Source organism: Alosa pseudoharengus, unplaced genomic scaffold (genome assembly GCF_046254945.1).
Source record: "Alosa pseudoharengus isolate Yale_2024_CS ecotype anadromous, Long Island Sound unplaced genomic scaffold, YU_APseudo_1.1 YU_APseudo_1.1_scf_20, whole genome shotgun sequence".
Classification (NCBI taxonomy): domain Eukaryota; kingdom Metazoa; phylum Chordata; class Actinopteri; order Clupeiformes; family Clupeidae; genus Alosa; species Alosa pseudoharengus.
This window is the reverse complement of record NW_027468664.1, coordinates 17,872,891-17,885,390: the sequence shown is the minus strand read 5'-3', so window position 1 is coordinate 17,885,390 and position 12,500 is coordinate 17,872,891. Positions and strand designations below refer to the sequence as shown.

The 12,500-nt window shown below is 46.0% G+C and overlaps 1 protein-coding gene across 2 annotated transcripts in view; it reads left to right on the top strand.

The window, feature by feature from the left end:
- Positions 1 to 2,248, top strand: part of bmpr2a (bone morphogenetic protein receptor, type II a (serine/threonine kinase)) — a 27,487-nt gene extending 25,239 nt beyond the window's left edge. For both annotated transcript variants that reach the window (XM_076296751.1, XM_076296750.1), the window contains exons 12-13: positions 176 to 1,521; positions 1,824 to 2,248. In XM_076296751.1, the coding sequence (XP_076152866.1) occupies positions 176 to 1,521; positions 1,824 to 2,125 (1,648 nt within the window). In that variant the 3' untranslated portion in view covers positions 2,126 to 2,248. The remainder of the gene's footprint in view (positions 1 to 175; positions 1,522 to 1,823) is intronic.
- The last annotated feature ends 10,252 nt before the right edge of the window (positions 2,249 to 12,500 follow it).

Sequence of the window (12,500 nt, the reverse complement as noted above, 5' to 3'; positions counted from 1 at the left end):
TCGTTGCCCGATACTATTCCACCTCTCACCTCCTATTAGTCTCTACAGTCCTATCACAGTTAAAGCCAAGGCAAACGTCTCAAAAGTAAACTAATAAAAGACATACAGTACCTGAAACCTATTTTGTATGTATTGCACGTTATTTATGTGTGTTGCATGTGTGTGCTTTTCACAGGAACCTGTCTCATGTCCGCCGGATTCCCAAGGTGGGTCCCTACTCCGACCTCTCGTCCTCCTCCTACATCGAGGACTCCGAGGGCCGGACCAAAACCGCTCAAGGTGGCGGAGACGCCTCCTCATCGTCCGGCCCCGCCTCTCAGGCGGCAGCGGGCGGAGTCGTGGTGGAGAAAAACAGGAACTGCATCAACTACGAGCGTCAACAACAACAACAACAACAACAACACCTCCTCCAGCCACGGCTGCCCAGTCCAGAGAGTAGCGGCGCCAGTCAGTCCACCACCACCACAGGCCTGACCCTCACGCCTCTTTCCGAGCCCCCAGTGGGGTCCGCGTCGACGCTGCACAGCCTCCATCACCACCACCCGCCGCATCACCACCACCACTGCCCCGTCCTCACGCAGGAGGACCTGGAGACGCCCAAGCTGGACCCCAGCGAGGTGGAGCGCAACCTGCGCGAGAGCTCGGACGAGAGCCTGATGGAGACGTCGCAGAAGCTGTTCTGCGCGCCAGACGCGCTGGCCTCCGGGTCGCACGGCCTGCTCTACCCGCTCATCAAGATGGCCGCCGAGGTCACGGGCGGGACTTCGCCGTCGTCGTCCTCAACATCGCATCTTCATCTTCATCACCACGGCGACGGCTCGGGGGCTGCCCATCCGCTACCCAAGCAGCAGAACCTTCCCAAGCGGCCTAGCAGCCTGCCGCTGCACGCTAAGACCTCTGGGAAGGAACCCTCGTCATCGTCCTCCTCGCTTCGGCTGAAGTTCGGCAAGCAGAGCAAGTCGAACTTGCGGCAGGTGGAGACCGGCGTTGCCAAGGCCAACGCGGTCGTCGTGGCAGCCGAGCCTCGCCTGGTCACAGTCACCAACAACGTGCCCGTCACAGACGCCGTCGCAGGAGCATCAGGTGTCAGCGCCGGCACCAGCGGGCATCACGGGAAGGGCCCGGCGAGCTCGGAGGACCTGAGCTTCGGCCTGCTGGCCGCCAGCCCCGACGAGCAGGAGCCGCTGCTACGGCGAGAGGCGCGGCCCAACAACGCCAACAACAACAACAGCAACAACAACAACGGCGAGAGCGAGAGCGAGGGCGAGGGGGACCACGAGGGGGGCGGGGAGAGCGCGGACAACGCGCCGCCCACCGAGGCCCCCACCACCGCCAACGCCGGCACCAACACCGCCACCTCGGAGGCGGCCCCTCCCGGCGGCTCCAGAGCCCCCCAGGAGCGCGGTGAGAGCACGGCACCCCCACAGCCTCGCATGGAGGCCCTGCTCAGGCAGCACAAAGGCCGCAGGCCGGAGAGACCCAACTCCCTGGACCTGTCCATCACCACACTGACCTCCACAAGTGAGAATAGACAGCAGCACGCACCTGTTTCTGAACATCCATCCCTCGTTTTCCTTCAAACATACACGCACCTGCACCAACCCCCACCCACTCAGCACGTGCTCTCAGATCTGTCTCTGTCTTCTTCACCCATCATATCCATCCCACATATCCATACACGTGCAATCCTTTGTTTTTATCCATTATTTAACTAGGCCAGTCGACTACATTTACGACATGGATTATTTCCAATAACTTGTCTTCTCTTGTCTCTCTCTCTCTCTCTCTCTCTCTCTCTCTCTCTCTCTCTCTCTCTCTCTCAGTGGAGGACATGGGAAGGGATAGCAAGGAGCAGGGTTCCGGCGAGAAGATCAAGAAGCGCGTGAAGACGCCGTACGCCCTCAAACGCTGGCGCCCCGCCACCTGGGTCATCTCCTCGGACGTCGCGTTGGACGCCGAGGTCAACAACAACAACACACACAGCAGCGGCAACACATCCAGGGGAGGCAACCACAACACCTCCACCCAACGGCCCAAATCTACCACCGCCATCTACCTGGGCAGCCGCGGGGGCACCATGACCTCTGCCTACGGCCCTGACCCCAACGATCTCTCGCGGGTCTGAACTATGAGTATACTACCTACCCTCTACCCCCTGCCACCCACCCCCACCCCTGCCACCCCATCCCATGTCCCATCAGCATATACAATGCCTGTAGAGTTTTAGACTGACTGAGCTGGCTGAAATGCAAGCTGGTGAGGGAGGAAGGGGGGGGGGGGGGGGGGTAACAATAGGATATTTAATGGACAGTAGCGCAGTGCTACAGAGCTCAGCCTTGTTTGGCCAATCAATACTCACTGTTCATGGTGTATCCTTAAAACCTCGAAACCTTACTTATTTTTAGCCGCGTTCGGAAGACTGACGTGTAAAGGAGTGATGGAGGGGATGACTGGAGTCAAATGGAGGAGTTTTATTTGTTTGTTTGTGTTTTTTTTGTTTGTGTGTTTGTTTGTTTTTCTTTAAGTGCTGGATTTAATGTTGTTCCTTGTTGGCCCCTGTGACAAGATGGCTTTAAGAAAAACAATCTCAGCTATGCAGGATCCCATTGGCTCTAAGTGGTCCCATGTTTTTAAAATCAGTCATGTTTTTTTTATATATATATATATATATAATGTGGTGTAAAGTTTTGATTAATGTGCATTTTGAGCTTTTTATATTCTTTTTTTACTTTGCACTTTTCAACGTCAAAATCGTAATTCTTGAATCAGTATCCATGATGACCACCATGAAGAATGGTCTCTAAACTTAAAAAGAAAGATGTAAAGAAAAATAATTGTAAAAAAAGATAATCTGACAATGTTGAATATAAAAATCAGTGTGTTTGCCTGTATAGGTCCTTTAGTCTCTGCTACAGAAACTCTCTTCTTCAACACCAAGGGCAGTCTGAAAGACTGACCAACTGACAATGCTGTATCACTCTTTAGTTGGACTTCACTCTGATTTTAGCATCTCTTTTATGTTCTTTTGTCATTTTTTTCCCTTTTTTATTTTGTTTCCTACTCTTGAAGACGTGCAATAGTCTGTAGCTTATTTTTATGTGAATTTTAGCAAAAATCAACATTTTTTTTTTATTGTTGGTATAATTGTTTTTGTATATCATGGTGGGCTGTCTGTTTGAAATTGCAAAAAAAAAAAAAAAAAAACGTTTAAGTTGCACTTAAAACGGTCACACAATCCCCACATGCAGGACCTGCCCTCCTTGTACACAAACTTCTCCACGGATGACAATCCTGAGGTCCACTCTCCGGGAGAGCTGGGCTATGAAAGCGATCGGGCAGACAAAAAGCACTAACGCCCCTACCCTGCACCACTCCTTCACAAAACCTGACAATTATCATGAGTTTGTGTTTAGGGGGATGTTTTTTTTTTTTTTTGGTTTGTTTTGTTTTGTTTTGTTTATTTTTTTTGTTTAAAATTTGGGTTTAGTTGCATGCCGTCAGGGCTGTAGAATGCAAAAGTGCAAAACGCGCTGTCGGATTTCTTGTATTTCAGACTCTCAACTAAAGATTTGTATCTGAGAACAAACACAATGCTATGGGTCACGTTACCAATTTTCCTCACTATCTGGACTTGCCTAGGTGTGTGTGTGTGTGTGTGTGTGTAAAAGAATGAATGAATGAATGAGAGCATAAGGTCCTTCTTGTGCGTTCTCTTGTATGTATTGTAATCTATTCTCGTGTGTGTGTGAGAGAGAGTGAAAGAGAGAGAGAATGGATGTTTCCTGGTTTGTATGTGTTCTTACATGTACCTCTGTGTGTGTGTGTGTGTATGAGTATGTGTGGGCAGTGAAAATGCATGCGGCCCATCCCCAAAATGGTCAGGGTTCCCCTTCTTGAATGTAAGGAGCTTGAAAGGTCAGTCGCTCAAAGTTCATAGGTCAAGCACACAAAATCCTGGACAGTTTCTCAATGCACAGTGCATGCTAAGCTACCCCTACTCCTCACACACCTCAGCAACATTGTGCACTATGCACACACAACCTAGGATGCAAGCAGCTTGTTACATCCCTTGTATGATTGTGATGAGAGTGTGTGTGTGTGTGTGTCTCTGTTTGGTGCATGCCCAAAGCTTAAGAGCACAATAGAAAACCCCTTAACTGTTTTCGTAAGTGTCTTAACATCCCAACATCAGCAGAATGCGACTACTGGTCCCTCTGAGACAGTGTTGTGTGTGTGTGCGTGTGTGTGTGTGCAAAGGTTGGGAAAGGTTGTGTGTGTATGCTGTTAATTTAATAAGCTCGATATTCATTTGGCTGACTATGGCCTGAATCTTTCCAGTCTATCATAAGTGTCCAAGTAGCCTGTAGTTACAACTGCTCTCATTCATGCGGAATGCTGTCTCATTGTATGTTTTGAATTCTGTGATTTGTATAACCAGTCGATGACTGTAAAATTGTATTATTATTATTACGTTCTGCATTTTAATAAATTATAACCTGCATTCAATACTGTGTTGTCAATTGTAATGTGGATATAAGGCGCCATCTTGTGGACGTAACTACACTAAAATAAATAAATAAATTATCGGATAGCATTTCCTATTATGTCCACTAGTCTGTTTTCGTGAAACAGCCAAATGCTGTCAGTTCTCATATTTCCACATTTCGAGTAGCTTACGGTCAAAGTGAGGTTTTTATAACACTTGCTCATGTCAGATGTGCCTTTTACTTTTATTTAAGAAAGGAAGCCGTTGACCATATTTGATTGGGACAGACGATCTGACCACTAGATGCCTATGTTAAGTCCGAACTATATGTAGTTTTAAGCAGCATCGTTAGCATCTGCTTATAAGCTATGGAGGAACATAGGCTACTTGTTGGTCGTAACTTTTCCATTGAGTCCTTAATTCTTTACCCTAACCTGCCTGGTGTTGTGCGTTAAACTGATCCCAAAAATCGCCTTTGGATAAATTCGGTTGCTTCACACCACTGGACGGTCCCTCACCTGTCAGATGAGTTGAGGATTGTTGCTGTTCAGCGAACGGGAGGAAAGGAGACGTGACAAAGCGGTTGCAGTTAGAGCATGCACGCAAAGTGGTGAGAGCGAAGTAGGCTATAACGAGCCCAGAATGGAGTCCCGGGGAGCGGACGATAACAAGACGGGAGACGCATAAGGGGAATCCTCGTTTTCACGCGTTTAGAAGTCAGGCTGCTGTTTAAACTGACTGCACAAATTATGCGGGAGGCACGCCAGATGGATTTTATGACCACACATTGCTCTTGGATGCGATGAAGGTGCGCTGCATTGCTTGGTGACCACCAAAGGCACAGGGAGCCGGTGGCTGATGGTTTCCCCACGGAGATAAACTAATTTTACCAGCTTGGATGTGTGCAAGCCGTTTGTGAAGTGATCTTGGAGGACGCGCGCGGCTATGGCTTTGACTACTCAGCCCGAGACGAGGAAGTTCACGCGCGGACTCAGCAAACCGGGCACCGCTGCCGAGCTCCGCCAGAGCGTGTCTGAAGTGGTTCGCACCTCTGTCCTGGTGGTGAGTGGACGCCTTCATAAACACTAATACCCCCTCGCACTTTCTTCTATATATGAATCTCAGTTTTGAGCGTATGTGAATTGCTCTAGACTTCACTGTCCGCAGGCAGGCAGTGTCCTAAATAACGGTAGTGAATGTGGGACAAGTAATTAGGTGGCTCCAATGAGGGTCGACTATTGAAAAGTGAAAATGGGCCGGGTAGGTGATAGTGCATGGTAATAGTGAACATACTATTCCGGCATAAAACTGTAGGCTAGACCTACTATGGTTGTCACAACATACCAACATGAGTTATATGGTAGGCTATGACTTGATGATAGCGTTAACCAAATGTGTTATTAAAAGCACATAAGCATAGCCTGTAGTCAGGGTGTAGTGGTAAAATAAGAGGTGAGTAGCCTAAACTATGAATTATGTGAGCTCGGTGAGGTGGACTGCGCCATTGGTTTGGTTGATTTTTTTAAAAAGGCATTCAGAACATGTTTGATGATGGTGGAGGTTATTGTCCAATGTTTATAACAATACGACTGGTATTAAATGGTTCCTAGAGTGTTGATTAGTGTACATATTGAATGTGAATGTGGATACTATGGTGTGACTTTTTAATGTTAAAAGTTGCAATTGGTGAATAAACCTTCTTGAGAGATAAAAAAAACCCGAATAAGAGGTGGATAAACTCTATTTCTGCAATTTCAGAGGTGGATAAACTGCGTTTACTTGCGTTTAGCCTCCACTACATCCCTGCCATGTAGCCCACCCTCTCAAGTGCCTAAGTTGCTGTCATATTGGGACCTAAATGGCCTCTTTGCCATTGATTGGAAATTAGTTAGATTAGTAACATTGTGGTAACATTGTTGACATAGCGTGTTATGACTTCATGGTAAAGCCTCCAAATCACCTGACAGTGCAGCACTTAGTCCCCAAATACACTGACAACACAATTGATAAAAGGTCACTGATGGAATGGAAATGGAAAACCAAACATGAGTTTTGTGTAAAATATGTCATAATTGAACTAATTAGATGTATTAGCCTATGTGACAAAGTTTGGTTGAGGAGAAATATCATTGTGATGGTTAAAACAAATATCACAGTCTTTGGACCAAGGCACTTGTTTTACATTTACATTTGTTCACTTAGCAGACTCTTCCTAGATACAATTTAATTTGTATGCTTTTGCAATAGGCCTACAGATCTTTCTTCAGGCAGCCATTCCGGTCCTTATGAGGACCGGAAAAGTGTCGTCCAAGCACACTGGCCAGCTGGTATTAATTTGGCAGTATGTGTTCCAAAAGAGTACTTTTTGCAGTCCCAAATACTATGCCTGTGTGTGTGTGTGTGTGTGTTTGTGTGTGTTTTGGACACAGGGATAGACATTCTGGTTAGACTTGTGTCTTTGACTTGTCACTCCACTGAGTATACAACGTTGCTGTGTGTGATAAAAAGAAAAAAAAATTACTCCTGATTTGAACGTGTTTCAAAGGGCAAACTAATAATAAGTAGTCGTCAATATCCAAGTAGTTTGGTAGTTACTCATTTGTAAGACCAACATTTTCTCCATGTTATAAAAGGCGACCAGCCTAGTTCAGCCAGCTCAGACCACCTGATGAGAGTTGTTTAGATTTCTACAGATCTTAATCGTTCCTTGTTTGTGTAAATACCCGTAAACGGAACAAGTATTGTTCCATTGGGAAACAGGAAACCCTGTGACAGACACATTTAATAAACGGTTGGGGTGTTTGCCCCCTCTGGCATACCCTCGCTTGGCACAGCTCGCTCCTGGAGACTGCCTCCAACTTTCTTGGGGACGTTGCTTGGTAACGGCAGTACACATTCACATTCACATTCACACTCACACTCTCTCTCTCTCACACACACACACACACACGTACACACACTCACTCACCATCCGGGCCTTGGGTGAGAAATGGAACCCCATGGTCGCTTCCAATGTGTGCTACGCTCACCTCTTCACTTATTCATGATCCTGCACTCACTGGCTGAGTTGCTGGGTTGATGGCTACGCCAGCAGTGCATGCTGGGTAGAGACGACACAGTGGGAGTTTGCCCGGTGACATCCCTGAACGCACGGAGGGAGTGTGATGCCACACAGATGGATAATTTAGGTGCTCATTACAGTTGCACAAACACATCTGTTTGTGTGTACCAAACTAATCAAATCAACATACAGTTGCAGTTTATTAGCCAGTTATAGAGAAGGGGAAACTATGGAGCTGGAGAATGGAAAATGTGGAAATGGACGAATGTCATCCAGAATGTGTGATTCTTTAAATATTTAAATTGCTGACCTGACTTCAATGGAAACAGACTCTATCCCAATCCTGCCGCTTTTCCTGCACTCGTGCGTGAATAATGTATGGCTGTGACAGCAGTGTGTAGCTCCTGACGGGCCCCTCAACGGTCCTCCGCTCTTTCTCTCTCTCTCTCTCTCTCTCTCTCTCTTTCTCTCTCTCTCTTTCTCTCTCTCTCTCTCTCTCTCTCGTATGCAAAACAAGGTCACCTAGTGAAGCCGCAGTCTTAGTTTAACCCCTAAGACTCCAGCTGTGAGTGGATGGCGAGGTCGCATCTGGTACACAAGTGGGTTCATTTCAAGTCAGCCACTTCATGGAAATTAACAGAAAAATCAATGAATAAATGTGGAGCAAAGCCTCTTGGGAAAGCTATTTGTTCGTTCCAGTGTGGCAGTGGAATTTTCAGTGAAGTTCTTTTTACGTAATTGATTGAGTGGAAATCAAACTGATCCAATACATGTTTTAGGGTGGAAAGGTTGCAGTCCTTTTCTGTTCAGCCAAAACATGCTCTTTAATCTTCTTATGGGATGGGACCTGCATGTCCCAATGAAGTGTCTCTTCATTAGATATCTGTACCTGGTGTGGTGTTGGTAAAACTGGGTTTTTCTTTTGATGTCTGAACATTGTCAGAATGCTGAGCATGAGAGCAGATGATGATGGGATATTGGAGGACTGTGCTGTGTCGTCAGGGTGAGACAGCACTGGGCAGACTGTCTGCACTGGTGGAGACAGAGCCCTCTTGGGCTGATGATTCCAGGTCATTTGCAGATCAAACAGATTTGCGCTCTGTGTGTGTGTGTGTGTGTGTGTGAGAGTGAGAGAGAGATATGGCTGTGTGTGTAAAGAAGGGGAGCATACTCAGTGAACCATACCTATTTATTGTCTGTTTGAATGCACACACGGATGTAGCTATGCACACACAGACACACACAAGTGCACATACACATACACTTGCACACATTGCTCTTTTGGATGTGTAATGTCTGCATATTCATTGGTTCCATCTGCCTGCTCTTGTTTTTACAGACCTTATAAACCATATATATATATATCAATCTTTTGATTATTATGTTCATAAGTAGTTTATATCCTTATACTGTTAGAATTGTGGTTTGATTGAAGGACTCCAGTAAATCAGCTGTTTCTCAGTGACATCTTCTTCCACATATGACACTCGCCATGGCCCCAAGTGTCAAAGGGGAGAGTTTTAAAGCTGTCCGCCTGATGCCAATCAATGCACTAAATGTCACAGTGCATTTTACTCCATGACTCCAAGAGGCCAGACTACTCTCCAGGGTCCTACTGCTTGTTGGGTTCTTTCATAGAGTGGTTTCAAGATTTTGGGATAACGGTAGTCTCTGTAGTTCTGTTCCCTTTGTGCGAGTCATTTCCTGTTCTACTGAACTTCTCTACTGACTCCTGACTACTGCACCAGGGAAGAAGACATGACTGTCTCAACCTCCATGAACACCGATCCTAACCGCATCAAGCAAGAATTAGCAGCAAAATCATGTAGATTATATTGTTTTCAGTTGGAATGTCCTATTTGTATGTGACATGACACAGTGCTCTGCAGTGCGATGCAGTTCTACGTTTTGAGCAGAACTTTTGTAGGACACCACATTCCTGTTTTCTTTCTGTCTCTTGCGTTGTTCATCTATTTTGAATGAGAAATATGATACAATAGAAGGGCATATTTCATTGATTCAGTGTAGAGAGCAGTCAATGCTACTGTACACGGTAGTCGGAGGCTCTCATGCAGATACGATAAGCTGTAACTCCACCACGATATCAGCTGATTTCTGGAACACCACTGGAGACCAACTGGGTAAGGACATTGGTGTTAATAGAACTGTGGTCTCCTTATATTTGCTGTTTGCATCAGTGCTTTGTGGTGTCATTTGTTCCTAGTGTGACTGCGAGTATAGGCTGCTGACCCCTGTCCATATGAGACACCCTACCCAACTATTACAATGAGGTCATTAGTGAGAAGGTCAAAGATCATCCATAACATGAGCCAGGTCAGGGTCAGATTACCTTTCTTTCTTTCTTTCTTTCTTTCTTTCTTTGTGTTCCTCTCTCTCTCTCTCTCTCACACACACACACACACACACACACACACACACACATGCACACATGCACACACTCCTGGGTACACCTTGTATCCCGTGAGGGAAATTTGGTCTCTGCATTTATCTCAATCCGTGAATTAGTGAAACACAAACAGCACACAGTGAACACACAGTGAGGTGAAGCACACACTAACCCGGACAGCTGAAGCACACACTACAGCGGCGCTTGAGGAGCAGTGAGGGGTTAGGTGCCTTGCTGAAGGGCACTTCACACTTCAGCCGTGGATGTGGGCATTGGAGAGCAGTGCTCAACCACTTCCTCCGCCCACATTTTTCCTACTGGTCGGGGATCGAGCCAGCAACCAGTAACCCTTCGGTTACAACTAACCAGTAGGCCGCGGCTGCCCCAAAATGAAAATGAAAATGACCTTGAATGAAAGCTAAAAACTTGCTCCATTGACAGTTCATAGTGCATAGTGCTTACATACACGCCTTTGTGTGTGCACGTGTGCGTGTATGTAAGCATTTGTGTGTGTGTGTGATAGACTCTCCCTTTATCATTTATAGTTTAATTACACTAAACATATCACAAACACAAACAGAACCATTAGTTGACACAATCCAGGAACTGTAACATCCACTATCCTTTTAAATGAAACAGGCAAAATGAACATGCTTATAACATGCCGACATCCTGATGGTCAGGCCTTTACATTTGCATTTACATCTAGCCATTTAGCACTTTTATCCAAAGCGACTTACAAAAAAGGGTACAATTAAGGTACAGTGTGATTAGGACATGTTAGTGCAGCGATAGGTAGGCTACTACTCACAATCCATCGAATGAAGTGCCAATACAAGCATGTTAAGTCAAGGGAAGAAAAAGGAGGGACAGTGAGGACAGAGGAGAAGATCGTGGTAAGTGCTACATTAAGCTTGTCCAGTTGTTTAGCAGTGCTAGGAGAAGATCGTGCTACATTAAGCTTGTCCAGTTGTTTAGCAGTGCTAGGAGAAGATCGTGCTACATTAAGCTTGTCCAGTTGTTTAGCAGTGCTAGGAGAAGATCGTGCTACATTAAGCTTGTCCAGTTGTTTAGCAGTGCTAGGAGAAGATCGTGCTACATTAAGCTTGTCCAGTTGTTTAGCAGTGCTAGGAGAAGATCGTGCTACATTAAGCTTGTCCAGTTGTTTAGCAGTGCTAGGAGAAGATCGTGCTACATTAAGCTTGTCCAGTTGTTTAGCAGTGCTAGGAGAAGATCGTGGTAAGTGCTACATTAAGCTTGTCCAGTTGTTTAGTAGTGCTAGGAGAAAATCGTGCTATATTAAGCATGTCCAGTTGTTTAGTAGTGCTGGGAGAGGAGCTTTCAGAAGAGCTGGGTCTTCAGGAGGTTTTTGAAGATAGACGTTTTGAAATAAGAACGTTCTTGCTCTGGAAGAAACTGGAAAGCTTCCATCCTCTGTATTACAAGTCAGTGTAGCTTCAAAAGGAGGTAAAATAACTACATTGTGTAGCTCAGTGGTTCTCAAAGTGTCAGACGGGCCCCATTAGTTAGGGAATAGAGACATGAGAGGTGGGGCACGAGGAACATGAAATAATAATAATAGAAAATGTGCCTATCTTTAATAATGCCTATCTTTTTTGACAAGGAAGATCATACTGTACATTGAAAGCAAAACAGCCACACACGGACAGTCATAAACAGACCAACATATGAATTAAAATTCAGTGGACCGAGATGGAAATGTAACTTAAGTTTTGCCTGGTTGATAGGGTCAAGTGGGGCTTCAAAATTCCCCACCTCTAAAGTGGGGAATGACAGGAAAAAGTTTGAGAACCACTGGTGTAGCTTTATCACAGACATCAACACCTGGATTAGAGGTGGTCTTTGGATGGGGAAACACTGAAAATCCTCCCAAAAAAACAAGGGAAAAACGCCAAGGCACATTTTTGAATAGTCAGGCTTTTCTGGTGCATAATTGAGATGAGAGCTGTGAGCTTCCTGCAGTTTAATCTCCCGCCTGTCCACCTGGAGCGCTCAGAGACCCGAAACCTTTGGGGAGCAGCAGCAGCAGCACCGGAGTGCCTGCTGATTAAATATCTGCCCTCGTTAATTATGGATGGCCACAGGTTAGGTGTCTGGGGCCTATTTTTTACGCTCTCCTTTTGTCCGCTTTGCACTGGCAGGACACGGGACACTCGGGGTGCCATGAGGGTGTTTAGCCCCCTTCCACAGATCTCCGCATACTCAGGATGGGTTGGAAGTACGAGGGGCGAGAGAAAGATGAGTCCCATACAAACTGATAGCAGGTTGATTGTGCAGCTCAAGTGTTCTTAAATAGCGTAGTCGGTGCTGGAGACGGCTCGGACAGTGGTCCGAAGAACAGTTTAATCTGGAATGTTCTTCTTGGTGTTTTAGTACAGTGGTTAGATGTTGAACTAACTATATTTCAGGTCTTTGGTAGCATAGCCTTTTAGTTAAGGGCAATGGGAACGATATACAGGAATAGCCAATCAATTGTATTTGTTGTCTGTCTCTGTGTGTGTGTGTGTGTGTGTGTGTGTGTGTGT